General features: G+C 46.3%; 2 protein-coding genes across 2 annotated transcripts; both read left to right on the top strand.

Annotated features, from left to right (window-relative positions):
- Nucleotides 1–170: 170 nt before the first annotated feature.
- On the top strand, nucleotides 171–9,565 carry LOC146510655 (hepatitis A virus cellular receptor 1 homolog). Its single transcript, XM_085175090.1, has 7 exons — nucleotides 171–287; nucleotides 1,800–2,141; nucleotides 2,427–2,495; nucleotides 2,786–2,847; nucleotides 4,672–4,750; nucleotides 6,164–6,191; nucleotides 6,941–9,565. The coding sequence occupies exons 1-7, from the start codon at nucleotides 254–256 to the stop codon at nucleotides 7,083–7,085; spliced, it is 759 nt and encodes a 252-aa protein (XP_085031216.1). The 5' UTR covers nucleotides 171–253; the 3' UTR covers nucleotides 7,086–9,565.
- A 1,530-nt stretch (nucleotides 9,566–11,095) lies between these two features.
- Nucleotides 11,096–19,024, top strand: LOC146510654 (uncharacterized). The gene is made up of 7 exons (XM_085175087.1): nucleotides 11,096–12,113; nucleotides 12,757–13,098; nucleotides 13,215–13,277; nucleotides 13,782–13,843; nucleotides 14,475–14,547; nucleotides 15,565–15,592; nucleotides 16,074–19,024. Exons 1-7 carry the CDS (start codon nucleotides 12,080–12,082, stop codon nucleotides 16,261–16,263), a joined length of 792 nt encoding a protein of 263 aa, XP_085031213.1. The 5' UTR covers nucleotides 11,096–12,079; the 3' UTR covers nucleotides 16,264–19,024.
- Nucleotides 19,025–19,097: the final 73 nt, after the last annotated feature.

The raw sequence follows: 19,097 nt of genomic DNA, 5'->3' as shown, positions 1-19,097 counted from the left end.
GGGTGATGACCACATACCAGGACGGGAACCACAGAGGGAGCTAAATGTCAACAAAACGCTGAACTGCAAAGGAAATAATCTGGAGTCGAATCACTGGATTAACTGTTTGAGTGAAAACGGTGTCAGGAGCCCCGCCTCCCTGTTTTTGTGGTTTCAGGATCATTTTTTGCAGCGTGCAGCTGTGATGACTCGCAGGCTGTCAGCAGCTGTTTAAACGTGTTGGCGAGCTCCGACGAGTCACTCGGGCTTCGTCATGAAGGTCGTGCTGCTGCTGGCGCTGCTCACAGGTAACCTGCACCTCTCCACTGCCTCTGATCCTGAGATTTATTTGTGTGGTGTCTTTATTTAACCTTCATCACTGAAAACGTGGGCTCCCCCTCAGCTGTGCTGCTGGAGAAACTTTGATCTGCTGTTTTTATCTGTGATTTATAGTTGTGTGGAAACTCGATGCCCTGTCAGCAGCTGGGTTTCCTGAAGGCTGCAGACTCGACTTCTGTAGAAACAACGAGAATGAAAACTTGTTAAACGTCATGTTACCAACAGCTGGTTCACTGTGTGCTTCCTTTTAACCTCAGATGACCCCAAAGGTCTTTTTACTGAGACTGATCTCTGACGTCTCTTCAGTGATGGACAAAAAGCAGCGATTTAGTCACAAACTCGGGGTGACGGGGTCACCAGTGGCGGTCACTCACTGCCGTCCTCTCCAGGGTCACTGTGGATAAACGTCTTCTTCTCTCTGTCACATCTGTAGCTGTGTGAGAGTTCATCTGAAAGGTCAGAGTCTCTCTGGCACTGAGCCTGGCTGAGCTGACGGAGCTTTGATTTCTATAAAGTGAAGTGTGTCTTAAACCTGCATTCTCCTAATGACCAGCAGGGGGCCCGGGGCTGCTGCCCGACCTGATGAGTGTGACTCAGTCACTGTTTTCATATTTAATCTAATTTAATGTGGTTTGTAGAGTTTGATTGTCAGAGAGGATTATCCTGGACATGCTCATTGGCTAAAAACCTGTGACTGTTTCAGTCTCATCCACCTCCTGCTTCTCGTGTCTGGTTTCCATGGTGACGATGGAAATGTTCATGTTGAGGCTTCACAAACACCATCTGGGCTTGTTTCCCATGATTCTCATCCTCATGTGTTGTTTTTGAGTCAAAGACAAAACGAACCTTTAGTAACTCCAATAACACACAAAGAGTCTAAAAACAAGGAACAGCTACAGAAACTGAAGCAGCAGCTGATCTGAGAGCAAGAAACACGAGGGGAACAAGTTGAAAGTAACCAAGGACACTAAGATAAAGGAGGTGAAAGGGCGATCGTGGCTCAAGAGTTGGGAGTTCGTCTGTAATCGATGTGATGAACCAGTTTGTCTCTGACTGTGTTGCTGGTCTGAACTGGGATGTCGTGCTTGGAGAAAACTCTGATGCAGCGGCTACATCGGGGATGATTTTTGAACTAAACTTCTGGTTTTAGAACTGAAGAAGCTTCTCAGATGAAGGTGAAACGTCTTCAAGCAACTTAAAGAAGTCCAGACGCTTTTCTTTGACCTTTGACCTTCTCTTTTAAACTTTGACATCAAACTGCCAAACAAGCAGAATCTATCAAACTGATCAGACACTGGTATTGATTAAATCAGTTTAATAATGATAATAATCTATACTTTACTCTCTCAGACCCAGTTAAACCAGTTAAACCAGTTAAACCAGTTAAACCAGTAAAACCAGTGAAGATGATACGACATTGACCTGATCTGAGCAGAGTTTGGATCTGACGTAACAAAGTTTTCCTGTGTTTCTGTTTCCAGTCTGTGAATGTGACGGCGTGGAGGTCAAAGGTCACACGGGTCAGGACGTCACTCTGCCCTGTAAATATGACAGGAAGTATCACGGCGCTCTGTCAGCGTGCTGGCAGCGAGGAGAAATACCAACCAGAGGCTGCTCCAATCAGCTGATCTCCACAGATGGAGTCAGAGTGGAAACCAGAGCTTCCAGCAGGTACGAGCTGCTGGGCCGACTGGAGGACGGAGACGTCTCTCTGACCATCGTGAACCTCACAGAGGGAGACGCTGGACGATACGGCTGCAGGGTGGAGATACCCGGCTGGTTCAACGATGAGAAGCATCACTTTGAGCTGAGCGTCGTCACAGGTGAGGAACTATCACACAGAACCATCGGACTCTGGTGTCATAGCAACTACAGCTTCGTCTCAGTGAGCAGAGTCTTCCTCACACAGGTCTAACCTCGGGGCTGCATCGTGAAGTCGTGACTCGAGTTTAAATAAAGAAATCTGTGTTTAGCTTCAGCTGACTGATGACAGCATCACGCTGCAGCTCTCTGAGACGTGTCCATGTAACTGCTCTCACCTGCTGATCTCATTACAAACACTCCTCTGAAGCAGAGTGTGCTGACGCCATGTCAATGATCTGTTTCAGCGCCACAAGCTCCCACACGGACGGCGCCAAACTCAGAGACGCCCACAGAGCCGACGGCAGCCTCTGAAGGTGACCTGTGGTTCATCTGCTGATGACAGAGATGAAGTAACACATGACTGTCAGGACCAAACACAGATGACAGGAAACAGTTTACATTTCTGTGGAACGAACTTTATTAGTCGTCACATATTTATAGCATCACTTCCTGATTTTTGTCCAATCAGACTGAAAGTGACAGGAACGGTTTGATCTCCGTGTGTTTCTGGAATAAAGGAGGCTAAAATTAAATCATCATGACATCATGCTGCTGCTGACACAGCTGTCTTAAACTCTTCTGCTTTCGTTTCCTCACGCTGCAGGTCACATGACCTCCGCAGAAAGCCTGCTGACTTCGCCCGCCACCATGACGAGCAGCAGCGAGGTGAGGAAAGAAAAACAGCATGAAAACACGAAGTCGCTGAGAGCGACCGAAGTCAGGGTGTCGGGACTTTCACATCCTTACAGACAGTTTCACATTAAAACACTGCAGTCACTGCTGTCTATAACTAAAGCTAATGGAGCTACGTCCTCCCGTAGCTGTGTCAAACCTGCTGCTGTCACCATCACCTCACATATTTCATACTGAGGATGTGAACAGTGAGAATCATCCTAACAATAATCCTGCTGCTTCCAGCTGTTTGTAGAAGTCTTTCCTCTGAGTGCAGCAGGATCCATGAACGATCGATGCTCATCGAGTTACATGAATAAACAGCTCCCAGGTGTCTGTGGGTCCTTACGTCTCACATTATATCTTAAAAAGCAGTAAATTGTATTCATGTCAGTTTGGAGTTTTAAATGTTTCTGATCACGTTATTTGGATTGTCTGCACCTCACACTGCTGCGGACTCATGTGATTGGACAGTCCAAACCAGAACCTGAGATAAAAAAGTATTTCTTGGTTCTTTATATATGTAATTAATGATGTTTTCACACACGCTGTATTTGTAAAAATTAGAGCAACTTAAAGATAACTGACAAGCTGATAAAAACTATTTACTGTACAGTAGACTGTACCATAATAGATACAGAGAAAACCCAACAATCATATGACCCCCTATGAGCAGCACTTTGGTGACAGTGGGAAGGAAAAACTCCCTTTTAACAGGAAGAAACCTCCAGCAGAACCAGGCTCAGGGAGGGGCGGGGCCATCTGCTGTGATTGGTTGGGGTGAGAGAAGGAAGACAGGATAAAGACATGCTGTGGAAGAGAGACAGAGATTAATAACAGATATGATTCAATACAGAGAGGTCTGTTAACACATAGTGAGTGAGAAAGGTGACTGGAAAGGAAAAACTCAGTGCATCATGGGAATCCCCCGGCAGCCTACATCTATTGCAGCATAACTAAGGGAGGATTCAGGGTCACCTGGTCCAGCCCTAACTATATGCTTTAGCAAAAAGGAAAGTTTGAAGCCTAATCTTGAAAGTAGAGATAGTGTCTGTCTCCTGAATCCAAACTGGAAGCTGGTTCCACAGAAGAGGGGCCTGAAAACTGAAGGCTCTGCCTCCCATTCTACTTTTAAATACTCTAGGAACAACAAGTAGGCCTGCAGAGCGAGAGCGAAGTGCTCTAATAGGGTGATATGGTACTACAAGGTCATTAAGATAAGATGGGGCCTGATTATTTAAGACCTTGTATGTGAGGAGCAGGATTTTGAATTCTGGATTTAACAGGAAGCCAAAACAAGAGAAATCTGCTCTCTTTCTAGTCCCTGTCAGGACTAATATGCAATGATTAGAACTGCAACAAGAACAAGAGGAAACAAAACCAGTTCAGACAACAAGAGACCAGAAAACCACAAAGACCACACCACTGACCAGCTGACAAACAGAGAAGCAGCAGGGCTGTTTATACACCACAGATACTGAATAACACGACACAGGTGGACTCACACCTTTTACCACACCTGTGCAGCAGGTGGACATGAGCTTGTAGTGATTTTGTGCTCAGTCTCTGAGGGTAAGGAAGCTAAATACACTGAACTTTGTGTGGATCAACACGAGTTCATTGTGTTGTTGAGCTTTTTAAAGCCATCGCACTGACGTCACTGTGGCAGCCAGATGCATGCTGGGAAAGGAGGAAAGGATGCTATTTGAATAAATGCTGTGAGACCAAAGAGTCAGTCAAACAGACGAACTCTCTGCTGATCACAGCAGGTGAAGCTTCCCTGTAACAGAGTCATGTGGTGTTTCTCTGGGTTTACAGGGCGGCGGTCAGCTGGTGGTGGTGGTCGTCTGCGTCCTGGTGGGACTGGTGTCTCTGCTCGTCCTCGTAGGACTCCTGGGTGAGTTTAGTTAAACTGTCCTCACAGTGACAAGTTTGTTTATACTCATTTCCAGACAGCTCGTGCTGCACAAAGAGCCCAACAATGACAATGATGCCATTACAACAAAACCTGAGACTACTGGATAAGACCAAATGGTCACAGTGTAAAGAACAGAGTATAAAAATGTGTCTTTAGAAGTGATTTAAATGTTTAGGGGGAAACTACTCCAAAGCCGGAGAGACGGCTCTATCGCCACGAGATCTGAGTTTAGTGCGAGGGACATCTTTCACTCTGAGCTGGACCTCGTGGTTTTCTGGAGCTCAGACAGGTATGAAGGGCTCTGGTAAAAGTTTGATCCTGTAGGAAACTGGAAGAGCAGAGAAGCACAAAGTAAAGGAGGACAAAGAGGAAGTTCCCATCCATGATCTGGTGTTTTTAGCTGAGCCAGACAGGAAGCAGGGAGGTCATGTGACGCAGCGCGGTTTAATAAACACAGTGAACAATGGTGTAGGGTTTGATAACAGGGACACGTCCTGTCAGCTCCTCTCAGATCAGCTGATTGTTTTTATTTTTGTACAACAATCGTTGGATATTTGATGGAGCGATGCAAAAGGACACGAGGATGAAGAGTGGACAGGTGTATATGTTCCTCGTGGCGCACCTGTGCAGGAGACAGGAGAGAGAAACCAGACTGTTCAACACCAACATGGAGCTCGAGTGAGCGGGAAGGTTAGAGACACCACAGCGCCCCCTGCAGGAGGCAAGAGCGCTGAGACGGTGCGGAGGCCGAGCTGAAGGTGTGAACGTTTCAACAGTTTGTTCACCTCTGCAGACACGCCCAAGGAGCTCCGCCTCCTCCTCTGTGTCAGAGCGAGCGCGTGGGCTGCATCGCTCATCATTCCTGAGAATCGTGCGGTAGACCCTTGTGCTGACGTCAGCGCCCCCGCTCTGCAGCAGCAGCTCTGATGGAAACGCTGAGCTGCATCAGGGAACACGTCCGTGTGACGTGACTCATCATGTCTGCAGGGAATCGTGTTCAGATGAAGGTGCGCGTCAGGGCCTCCTCTGGTCCTCCCACAGGGGCGGAGCATCTGCTGCACGCATGAAGCTCCAGTCTGCTGCTGTGCGCGTGCAAGACAGGAAACAATGTTAAAATAAAGAAACTGAACGACGTTCTCAGCTCATTCAGCTCCTCGTGAGCTGTAATCTGGACCCAACATGGCGTCTGCAGCGTTGACCTCGCCGCCCTCACAAAGGTCATCGATTATCAGGAGCGCGTCTCAGTGCGTTGGTCTGTGTGTTTCTCGCGTCGGGCGGTCAGCGCGTCGCTGTTTGGGGCTCGGTCGCTCGGCTCGGTGCTGATTTGTTCTTTTTACGTCACAAATTGAACGTCTCGTCATTAACGTGTTTCTGCTGTTTGTGTCTCTGCAGCGAGAAGACTGAAGCTCCTCCCCACAGTGTGAGTGCACGATCTTTATCTTTGTGTTTCTGAGTAACTAACGTGTCATCTCGACCATCGCGGACGCTGCTGAGAAGCCGTGACTCATCGTCTCTCAGCCTTCATCGCGTGTTCAGACTGAAACTGAGGTGAGAGAACCACAGAGTTCAAACCAGGCTGAGGAAACTTCAACGCTCGCTCGACCTTTACGGCCATCAGAGTGGAATCATTTAGAGCTGACGCCTGTGTCAGAGCTCAGCACCACACCCTCCACCCCTCCGCTACCAGGAACACCGTCCATAAAAGCCCTGAACAGAGCGGCCATTATGGCGTCCAAACTCAAGAACAAGTGCGACACTACCAAAGCTCCAAAGGTTGATCCACATCCTCAGTGTTTCCATCACTGCTGGAGCCTCAGAGCACGGGGAGGAAGCTCCTTCATCATCATCATTAACACGACTCGTTAATGCTTCATTTGAACTGCAGCATAATCAGAGTCACGAACAGGAAGTGACCTTTCACACTGCTTTGAGTCAAGTTTGAGGCTTTTACTTTGGAAAGTCTGAGTCACGATGAGGATGGAAGCAGGAAACAGATTCAATCAGCAGCAGTGTGGATAAAATTAAATCATATTTTTTAATATTTGGTTTTATTCATTTTATTTTGGAGCTTCTCTGCAGGAAGTTATGATCTCCTGCAGTCAGAGTAATGTCATTAATGTTATTACAGCCAAAGGTCAGCTGACTAACACTCTCGCTCTCGTGTCTCAGCCCTCGGCAGCATCGGCATGTCAGCGGCTCGGTGCGGTTCAACGCCACGTCGTCGACGCTGCAGCTGCACGCTCAGCCCGCCGCCGTGGACAACATCTACCAGATGGATGGTGGTGAGGGAGGCGTATACGAGAATTGCCCCTGAGCTCTGAGGCTCCACCCACTCATCCGCAGAGTCTGGAGGCAGGACGATGACGAGCTCTTCCGGACTTTGAGGAAATGTTGAGGACAGACGAGACAACAGCTCTGAGAAGCCTCCAGTATTTTAGGAAGATAGCCTCGTCCAATCAGAGAGCTACAGCTGTGGTCCTAACTAACCCCGCCTTCAGGCTGAAGGTTTGCAGGCAGCAGGTGCTAACATGAGAGCTAACATGTAAATAAAGATGTAAAGAGCTTTTATTGTGAAAGGTTTGGTGAGGTTTCCTGTTTTTTCAGATTTAATTTAATAAAATGTTTAAAGGTTGGTTTGAACTCTTCTTCTGCTCCTTTAAACACGTTTACCTCTGACTGGTGACCTGGGCGCTCAGTTCTTCTGCTGCACGCTGCTGCCACCTGCTGGCCGGACAGATGACCTGCAGCTGCACAGACTCAGCTGTGCTGCGAGCTCAGGCTGTTTGATGGACTGACTGTGATTAAAAAAGACTCTGTAATATCTCTAATCACAGCCATGGGGGCGGAGTTACCCCATACCTGTACTAGGGTAAAGATGCAATTTTGTAAGATCGCTATGACGACAGTAATAAACGTTATTTGTTCCTTTGATCCAGCTCAGATGTGACGTCTTTGTTTCTGAAAAAAAGCACACGAGCTTTATTTCATCCATGATGGCGTTACACCAACATCACCATCATGGCGGCGCCCTCCCTCTGTCTCTCCTGTAAAGACTCTGCTCCAGCAGCAGCACCACCTTCATGCCCAGCAGCTCACTCTGGAAGTTCATCTCCAGCTCTCCTGCTCCACCTGCTCAGGCTGAAGACACCACAGCACCCCCTGCAGGAGGAGAGCGGCTCTGTCTGCTGGACTTCTTCCTCCACCACCTCAGAGATCAGTTATCTTCACAGATGGAGCCTCCTCACATCACTGATTCTCTGATTAAGACCCTGTGAAAGAACTACAACTCCCATCAGGCCACAGGCTCAAAGCTACACCCGGCTGGAGGACTGATCTGCAGGTGCAGGTGTGTTTTGTGCGTGTCATGGTCCGGGGGTGTGCTAGTGTGTCTCCCTCCGAGCCGGCATCTCCACCCCTGGGAGGGGCCTCTGATTGCTCGCACCTGTGGGTGATTAAGCCGGGGACTCATAAGGCCAGCGCACTCAACCTCTCCTCGCCAGATTCTCAGCGAACCCTTCCACGCATCAAGTTGCTGGACGCAAATCTCTGCCGTTCACCTGCCTGCCTCAACGCCAGGAATTTCAGACCGCTAACCCCTCCACGCCACCACAGACCACCTGCGCTAAGTAAGCAGTACTCAGGAAGATTCAGAACAGCTCGCCCATATTCCTCCCGAACCTGAACGTCTATATTCAGTGACTCTGACCCTTTCCCCGGGCGCAGCCTGACTCTCCCTCCAGCCCAATCCTCGGAGCAGCTGTTCCACTGACGAATGACCAGATTGCTCACTTAGCTCAGGCTGCAGAAACCTCTATGGTTTAGTTGTTGTATTTAGAGTTTGTGAAACGCACATTCCAGTTGTGAACACTTGTGGTGAAGATAAAAAAACTACTTACGTGCTGTTCTTCACGCAGCAATCGAGTCCTTCTCCTTTTGCGACGGCCTCGGCCGTGACAGTGCTGATGTGGTAACAATGGCTCTCTTCTGCTCTGGTTGGCTCAGCACGTCGTCCTGACTGTGACACGTGGCGGTCGAGTAAGGATTGTTTGTCTGTTTGGAGCTCAGCACCTGCGCTGCTGTTTACATCAATAACGAACTTCTGCTTAGTTAAAAACAAATTAAGCAGACTAAACTTGAGTTATTAGATTAGAACTAAGTAACCTGGAAATTTAGCTTTTCAGTGGTGGAAGGTAACTAAGTACATTTACTCTTTATACTTTACTAGGTTATAGTAGGGCTGTTCGATATAACGATATATATCTGATGATGATATAAAAACGTCTGTCGTTTCCTATCACGCTATCATTTGTTTCGTGGTGTCGTAAAATAAACTGTTTAAGGCAATATTTTTCATGTTCTGATGTCACTGTAGTTATTATTAATTTATTAAAGTTCTCTCTTTCTCTTACATTTAATATAACCACACTACAGACGGACAAGCGCCTGTTTTTATGCGTTGTTGTTAGCAACAACGACGGTAAAACCATCGCGTGTCCGCTTGTTTATGCTCCACATAAACCTTTCACAATAAAGCTCAAGATCCTGTTGAGACCTTTCAAAATAAACTGAATCACATAAAAGAGCAGATTATTTACGGATGAGAAGTACAAAAGATGCCAGGTGCTAAAAAATAAAGCTTAGACTCAAACGTTAGAACAGGCTTTTCCCCGCAGCACGCCGTGTAATAAATACAAAGAAAACGGCGCCGTTACAACTTATGTCTAAAAATGTATCGTTTCATGCATCGGTTAAAACACTCGACTCCAGCTACATGACGTGCAGCTGGAAACACTTCACGCCTTCACCCCTCGTCTGGGGATCCTCAGCCCTTCCCATGAAGGTGGCACGGATGCCCCTCCGGTGGTCCTCCTTGGGCTCTTGCACTCTGGGGCCTCTGGATGTCTGGGGCCTGGATCTCCTCCATGCCTGCTTCATGCGCTGGGGTACAGGGCGTCAAAACTGCTCAACAAAACAGAGCAAAGCTACGCCCAAATAGAGAAAGAACTCTACGCCATCCTCTATGGCTGTAAAAGATTTCATCACTACATCACTGCTCCGCCCGACTGCAACGTACGCTGCTTGCTCTTCAGAAGTACAGCATAACACGTGTCCACAGGCCGGGAAAAGAGACCCCAGCAGCAGACACGCTATCAAGAAAGTCCATAGACGACAGTGACAGCTCACGAAGGGAGGAAATGGAAACACAAGTACACACAATCATCCGGACAGCACCAGTGAGCACAGAGAAACTGCATCAAAACTGCCACAACTCTCTACCCTCAAACGCATCATCCGGTCAGGCTGGCCAGAGACACGCAAAAGTGCCCAGAACTTGTCAGTGAGCACTGGAACCATCGCGATCACTGAGGCCGATGGACTTCTCCTGAAAGGTGAAAGAATAATAATTTCACACTCGCTGAGAAAAGACATGCTGCAACGAATACACACGGGACATTTTGGAGTGGAAAAGAGCAAACAAAGGGCAGACATAACGTTCTGGCCAGGCAAGAGCAAACAGACTGAACAGACAGTCAAGAAATCCCAGAGAACCCGTGGCAAACTGTGGGGACCGATTTGTTCTCATGGTAACTACATTGTCATTTGTGACTACTTAAGCAGATACTTTGAACTCGAGCACCTGCCAAACATCACCACAGCAGCTGTGATTCACAAGATGAAAGCCACATTCTCCAGACACGGCATCCCGAAGAAAGTCATAAGCAACAAGGGGCCAAGTCTGTGAAGGTTCTCAGTCATCCAGGTCATCGTAGTCTAAGGAGCTTGTAAAGAAAAGCGTCTGGACTTCTTTAAGTTGCTTGAAGACGTTTCATCTCTCATCCGAGAAGCTTCTTCAGTTCTAAGGTCAACTGAAATTAGCAAACTAATTTCATTAGTAGAAATGTATCTAGCTTATAATTAAAATTGTGGAGAGAAACACAACATCCAGTATCTTAACAAAAACATTTCTGCTCTGAACTGGAAGAAAAAACCCTGAGTAGAAGCTCACATCAAGACAACAGCTCCTCGGTTCACAGTAGCATCGCTCTGCTAACATGCTAACAGCTAACATGCTAACATGCTAACAGCACATTTGACTCACTCACCCCCTCCCTCCTGGCTCACAGCTTCTTCTTCTTCTTGGTTGGCGACCAATGTTAAGGCGCATTAGCGCCCCCTGGCTCACAGCTCAGTGGACATTTAGATGAGAAAATATATATTTAACACATTTAAGGAAAATACTAATAAAAATATAAAAAGAAATATTTCCTTTAGAATGTTTTAATGTTTTTGCTCTATAAAAATAGTTGTTTTCTTTTACAATCACTCATCTTAGCAAATTAAGTTTGAGTGAAAATGTACATTTTTTGCACTCTCTGGTCGACTGACTCAGTGACTCAAATGACTCAAAAACACGATTCACTTTGGTGAGTGACTCATTAAAACTCGATTCAGTAAAAAGAATAAAATTCACCATCACCAGCAGTTACTCGATAAGAGCCCAGACCAATCACATGAGCCAAGCTGTGAAAACAGGTGTGGGTCACAATCAGCCGAGGTTTCAGGTGAGCTTGTTGTGAAACCTACCCAACCCTATCACGTCACTTCATTTCTTGCAGCGTGCAGCTGAGGCTCAGCGCATTGCTTGCATTCTGGGTCCCACTTCCCCACACACCCACTTCCCCACACACCCACACCCACACCCACGGTCTGCCACCACAGACTGCGACACATTTGGTTGGATAGAAATGTCTAGAAAAGGAGCTGATGGACACAAAGACATCAGAGGGAATTGTTTTGGCTTTTGTCAGTCACATTCATATTAATCAGGCTTCTCTCGATCAGCCTGCGTTACCTTTCGTTTCATTGGTGCTTTGGTTTGGGGAAGTTCTTTCTTTCCTGATCTTTTCCTGTCTTCTGTTCTCAGACCTGAGATCGACTACGAGACGTGCTGTGGAAGTGAACAAACCACAGTTTGGTCTGCAGCTATTCAGAGATCAGATCCCACAGAGGGTCCACACTGTCCACACTGTCTGTATGTGGTGACGTCTGCAGGTTTTCGTGTCCAGATTTTTCTGCAGCTCATCAGAATGAAAGTGATTGGCCATGTTTACAGAGCCCTTTTTAAAATGTACTTTTGTGACATTATTGTGTGCGCGTAAACAGAGAGCTGCTCTCTGATTGGTCCCTGCCTGCTGTGTGTGTGGGATGTTCCTGCCGCCGCAGCGTGTGGTGCTGCTTTTTACGCGTCACTTCATTTCTTGCAGCGTGCAGCTGTTGGAGCTGCTCTGAGGCTCATTCAGCTCCGTCATGAAGCTCAGGCTGCTGCTCGCTCTGCTCTCAGGTAACTGCTGTGTGTGTGTGTGTGTGTGTGTGTGTGTGTGTGTGTGTGTGTGTGTGTGTGTGTGTGTGTGTATGTGTGTGTGTCTCTGCTTCAGTTTTGTCTGTAAAACCTTAAAGATGAGCAGATCTCTGAGTCTCTGACTCCTTAATAGGAGCATTAAAGCAGCAGCATCAGGTCTGTGCTGCTCTCTGTCCTCGTGTTAGTTTCTGTTCTGTGTCGTCAGTAAAGCTGACGGGGGGGGGCACCACAGAGGAGCGCTCGTCACGTGACTCTGTGCAGACGGTCGAGCTCAGTCTGAATGAAACGAGTGTGAGTCTCACCTGCTGATGTGTGTGTCAGAGCGTGTTAGGGTCAGAGGTCAGTCTGGTGTTTGAGGTTAGTTGTTCAGCTTCAGTCTCAGCTGGTCATAGACCAGCGTGTGGTTGTTACCGGGTCACCTGTAGAGGAACACACATGAAACCTGGTTTCATCCCAGTCTGCAGCCTGAACTGGTCTGTAAGTGTTTGATGGGACGACTTCATGTCCCAGGCTGCACCGCTGAGGCTACTGGAACCAGTGAAACCAGTGAAGATGACGAGACGCTGACCTGATCTGAGCAGTTTGGATCTGATGTAACAAAGTTTTCCTGTGTTTCTGTTTCCAGTCTGTGAATGTGACAGCGTGGAGGTCAAAGGTCACACAGGTCAGGACGTCACTCTGCCCTGTAAATATGACAGGAAGTATCACGGCGCCGTGGAAGTGTGCTGGCAGCGAGGAGAACTACCGCTCAACAAGTGCTCCAATCAGCTGATCTCCACAGATGGACTCAGAGTGGAAACCAGAGCTTCCAGCAGGTACGAGCTGCTGGGCCGACTGGAGGACGGAGACGTCTCTCTGACCATCGTGAACCTCACAGAGGGAGACGCTGGACGATACGGCTGCAGGGTGGAGATACCCGGGCTCTTCAACGATGAGAAGCATCACTTTGAGCTGAGCGTCGTCACAGGTGAGTCTGCAGCTGAGGATCAATCAGCCGCTCGTTCGTTTGGTTCTCAGACTTTAAACTGTCTGCCTGAACTTTGATATTCATGATGGTAACGAGTGTTTGCACGACTGTTTCAGCTCCACAAGTTCACACATCAACAGCCTCGACGACGAAGACCGCCGCGGCCTCTCAGCCTGCAGGTGACGAAGCTGTTTGTAGTTTATAACTCGCTGCACACTCGTCCTGCTCACAACAAACTTTATTAGTCGTCACAGATTTACAGCAGCAGCTCCTGATGTGTCAGATTGATGGTCTCAGTGATGCTGTGACATCAGTGTGTCTGCGATACAGCATCAGCAGGTTGAAGTGAAGCACTAGAGCGTCGGTGTCAAACTCTGGCCCGTGAAGCCAGATTATTATCAGAGCTGGCCTGCTGCTATCATACAGCTAATATATATGTTGTTTAGTGTTAAGCTTTGCTTGTTCAGTTTTTCAGCAAAACGTGTTTGAGTCCATAAGAAAAGATTCATTCTCATATCTGGAGGAATAAATATATTTCAGTAAATATTAACGTTAGCTCGCGACTTTGTTCCAGTTTTGAATTTTGGCCCACTGAGTGTTTGAGTTTGACACTCCTGCACTAGAGCGTCGGGCTGCTGATGAAACTCCCTTTAAAGCATCTGCTCTCACTTCCTCACCTGCAGGTCACCTGACCTCCACAGAAAGCCTGCTGACTTCCTCCCACAGTGTGACGAGCGGCAGTGAGGTGAGAGATCCTGTGAGAAACACAATAAGTAACCTGATGTATTGATGTCTAATGTTGGAGACTGAAGCTGTTTGTAGAAGTCTCTCTGAGTAGCAGCAGCAGGATCCATGCGAGCGTCCCCAGAGTTCAGAGTGATGAGCACAGACAGCTGTGGCTCCAGCTGTGCTGCAGCTACACATGATGAATGAAACATGAATCCTTTCACATCCTGTCATCAGGGGCCGTGAAACGGAGGCAGAGGACGGCAGGCGAAGAGTTTGCTGCTCGTTTATTGTTTGAAGCTTTTGATTTGTTGGGTTTGGACGTTCAGTGCTTTGACTCTTTGGTTCTGTTATAATTTTGTCGTGTTATCGATGTTCCCGCTGGTACTGCCCGTCACCGCCACGGTACGAGCCACCGAAGGTCGATCTCCACAGATTTCATTATGTAGTCTGGTCTGTTTGCTTTTGCTCCCATGTGATCCTGTTATTAGCGTGAACGTCCTGATGACGCGCTGAGTGTATAAATAGTCCTGCCCCTCAGGTCCTGCTCTTTTGTTTCTTTGATCAGCTGCTGCTCGCGTGTTGCTAATCTGCACAGACGTGTGACGTGTTAAACGCCACATCTATGATGTGTGTTTGTGTGTCTGCAGAAGCGGGAGGGCGGAGCTCTGACGGGCGTTATGCTCTACGTGCTGCTGGGTTCGGTGTTGCTGCTCATCATCGGTGAGTTCTTCACGGCCTCGACAGCAGCTCGCTCGCCGCGGCAGCTCGCTCGCCGCGGCAGCTCGCTCGCCACAGCTGCGTTACATGTTTGACCCACTGCTGTTTCTCATGTTACTGATCAGCTGTGATGGAGTCAGACGACTGTCAGAACCTCGTCTCCACACTGAACGCTGCTGACGCCCTCACGCAGTCACGACTAACTTCAGATGATCAGAGATGGAAAACCTTTCAGTTCTGTTATCGTCTGAAATCAAACGAGTTTCACATCCAGTCAGTGTGAAACTCTGAGGCCAAAACAAAGCTTCAGTTCTGCACTGATGTGTTTCCACCTTTGTTTGGGATCCAGCAGAGAGAAACATCCATCCTGTTCAGTTTCAACACTCGTGACTCCATTTATGACACGTTCTAACTTCCCATCAAAGTAACTGTAATGATCAGAAGCTCGTATCTGCAGAGCAGCTCGTACTTTTCCTTTTTCTCCCTCCCTCGCTCACAGACACATAACGTGTATGGCAGTCCATTCTCCCTGCAGCACGGACTACACTGCCCATGATGCTACATTCTTTAGAGCTATACCTGTAGCATTCTGCCTGTTAGCTTAGCACAACAACAAAAAGGCCTCTCTCACCCAGGAAACACGCAGAGAGAGAGAGCGTCACCCTGTAACCATGGCAACCGTAACGCCGCCTGGAACAACAGAACGTAGCTGTCAAACAAAACCCAAACAGTCCTGACCCGCCACAATATGAAACAGGGAAGTACCGCCGTGTAATCCATTTATTTCAACAAAGTAACTGTATTCTAAATACCACCTTTTTAAACGGTAACTGTAACGGAATACAGTTACTCATATTTTGTATTTTAAATACGTAACGGCGGTACATGTATTCCGTTACTCCCCAACACTGCGGGTCACTAACAGACTGAATAACACTGGATTTATGAAACTGTGAGCTTCTGTGTCTGTGACGGGTTTCGCCCACAGCTCACGTCTGTCTGTCCTCTGTGTCTCTGCAGCAGGAGGCCTGAAGCTGCTCTGCAGACGGTGAGTATGATCATCACTTCTTCTTTGTGTCTCCTGAATACATGAGCCGGCTCAGCGCCTCGATCATCGACAGACTAAAGGACGACATCTACGAGCCTTTCACGATTTCCTTCAGTCTGTCGATGCAGCTTCATCGTAACGTCTTCACACGCGCTCAGACTGAAACCAGATGTGTCCAAAACCACAAACCACACAGCTGATTTCAAGCGAGCGGAAACTGAGCAGCGAGCTTCATGAAGCTGCAGCTCGCTCGTTATGTTAACGGTCGCTCCGCTGATCGTTTTTCTGCAGTTTATTTTCCAATTTCAAGTCAACATAGTTTCTACAAATTTCTCTGAAGGTTCAGCAGCTTTAATGAATCCTACAAATGAGTCTAGAACTTCTCCACAGGAAGTCTTTTATTCTGTACAGGAGGTAACTATGAAGACATTTAATAATAATTAAAGCTGCTGACAGCTGACTCTCGGCTCTCGTGTCTCAGCCCTCAGACGTTTCAGCAGTTCGACACCTCGGCCCGCTTCAGCTCCACGTCGTCTGCTGTGCAGCTTCACAGCAAAAGCTCCGCCGGGGACGCCATGTACCACATCAGCGGCAGCGAAGGCGTGTACGAGAACTACCTCCGCAGCTCTGAGGCTCCGCCCACTCAGCTGCCGAGGCTGAAGACGATATAATGAATAACAACAGCCTTTCTGGAGTTTGAGCCAGAGCTGTGCCTTTATTTCTGTCCAATCAGAGAGCTTCAGGTGCTAAATCAGGTGGGAGGGTCTGTAGGCAGCAGGTGGTTAACAGACTAACATGCAAATACAAATGAGCTCTTATTGTGAAAGATCTGGTATGATTTCAGCTTTTTCTCAGATTTAATAAAATATTTGAAAAGATTTTTGAACTTCTTTGATCAGAGTTTTTGTAGCTGTTAGTTTTTCATCCTTTGAACATTTGCTCTGAGGATGGAGTCAGTTTACTGCTCTCGGTCGCCCCCTGGTGGCCAAATTACTGTAACCTCAAAGGTGCCCTAGCAGTGTTGGTCAAGTTACTTGAAAAAAGTAATCAGTAACTAATTACTAATTATTACTATAATTACTGATTACTGATTTTCGAAAGTAATTAATTACTTAGTTACTTTTTAAAAACACAATTTACAACCTGAATAGGTGATAAAGTGATAGATCTTTCAGCCCAATTCTACTTTTTCTGCATAATCATCATACAAAATGTAATCAAATGGAAAAGTCTCTTTTTAAAACTTGTTTTATTAGTTTTAATCTTTTAAATGTAATTATCTGCAACATTCTCTGACTGGAAGAAATTTGTTGAACATTTAAACATATTTTCTGCACATAAAATAAAAAATATTTTTGTGTTTATGCACAAAACAAATTTCCCCTTGTGGGACAATTAAAGGATTATTCTATTCTATTCTATTCTAAAATGCAAGTAAAACACAGCAGAAAATAAATAAAGTCAAAGACTAGCGGTCCTGTTGCTCTATTTTCACCTGTAAAGCAGGAGTGGGGTAGGCGGAGGGTTACCCTGGTGCAGGTGTGCAGCGGTCAGTGGAAGAATCCGCGAGTTTCTCTGTGAGTTTCCCATTACGTCGTAGCTACTCGGTGCTTGTTTGAAAGTTTAGGGGTTTTTTTCGCTGTAAAAAGAAGTTTTCTTCCCGCGCACAACGGACACTAATGTTTTTGTCACTTTTTATGGAATCAAACTCAAAGTAAGGTCAGTACTTCCACGCTTTAAACGCTGCACGCTCATACTCTCTCTGCACTCGATATATGATCCATTGTTGATCTGCACACAGCTGTTGTCACGAACGTCGCACTCGCTTACGTCACTGTCATGAGACATTCTCACAAAAAATCACGGTTTTAGTAACGCAGTAACGCAGCGTTCCTATGGGAAAGTAACGGTAATCTAATTACCTTTTTTGCAAAGGTAATCTCTTATTTTACTCGTTACTTGAAAAAGTAATCGGATTACAGTAATGCGTTACTTGTAATGCGTTACTGCCCATCTCTGCCCGTTAGTGACTTAATCACTATAATCACAGTAATAATTTGTGGCACATCTCGTATAAAGTACAACATTCTTGTTGTTTTTGACATGCTGGCTCTCCCTCGCTCCACAAATATAAAAAATATACTTTATTATATTATTATGTTTTATGCATTAAAATCTAAATATGTCTTACAATTATTCAGATCCTTCCACTGCATACTCCACATTTACTCAAACTACAGTGTGGCTATAAGGAAAAGTAATCTATTACACATTACTTATTCCTTTTCTTAAATGTAATGCAGTATGTTTGTTACTTTCATGTCTCTGTAAAATGACCTGAAACACACGGTCTCATAATAAACTGTAAACCTGAGGCTAAGCACACCGTCATGAACTCCTCGTGAGGACACACCGGATGTCTCAGCACAGAGAGGCGGTCGCCACGGTGATTCTACTGTAGAGACATGAGCAGGTAGAAACAGCAGCCAGCTAGCTTACGTTAGCTTAGCATTAGCATGGTGATGTGTCGCTCATAACAGCAGACTCCTCAGGGAGAGTGTTCAGCACTAGTGATGCACGAATCATGAACGAATCGTTCAATACTCGAGAATCATTTTACTGACTCGTGAATCATGATTCACAAGCCCAACTGACTCACTGACTCATCCCTGTTGCTGTTAGCAAACTAATTTCATTAGTAGAAATATATCTAGCTTATAATTAAAATTGTGGAGAAAAACACAACATCCAGTATCTTAACAAAAACGTTTCTGCTCTGAACTGGAAGAAAAAACCCTGAGTAGAAGCTCACATCCAGACAATAGCTCCTTGGTTCACAGTAGCATCGCTCTGCTAACATGCTAACAGCACATTTGAGCTACTCACCCCCTCCCTCCTGGCTCACAGCTTCTTCTTCTTGGTTGGCTCACAGCTCAGTGGACATTTAGATGAGAAAATATATATTTGACACATTTGAGGAAAATACTAATAAAATAAGATAAAAATAAATAAATAAATGTTCCCTTTAGATTTTTTTGCTCTTTTTTGCTCTATAAAATAGTTGTTTTCTTTTACAATCACCCATCTTAGCAAATTAAGTTTGAGTCAAAATATAAATTTTTGCACTTTCTGGTCAACTGACTCAGTGACTCAAAAACACGATTCACTTTGGTGAGTGACTCATTAAAACTCGATTCAGTAAAAAGAATCACATTTATCATCACTATTCAGCACCTGCTGCTGAGCCCCGATGAGAGCCCACGCAGGCAGGCGGTACTTTGTACTGACGGGCACACCATGCAGCCAATCACATGCAAAGACACACTAGGATCATACTATTATGTCAAATATGGAAGGGGGGGACAGATCCAAAGCCAGCGAGTGTAGAGCTGCAGGTCTGGAGGACAAAAGAATTGAAACTTTTGTTCTCCATAGTAAAAACATTCAAACAAAGCTTTTAATAAAATTTTCATTTATATATTTTTATAAAGTTGAATGAAACAGT

The sequence above is a fragment of the Neolamprologus multifasciatus genome, chromosome 10, assembly GCF_963576455.1.
Source record: "Neolamprologus multifasciatus chromosome 10, fNeoMul1.2, whole genome shotgun sequence".
Taxonomy (NCBI): domain Eukaryota; kingdom Metazoa; phylum Chordata; class Actinopteri; order Cichliformes; family Cichlidae; genus Neolamprologus; species Neolamprologus multifasciatus.
Note: the sequence above shows the minus strand (reverse complement) of the source record. Positions and strands in the feature narration are given on the sequence as shown.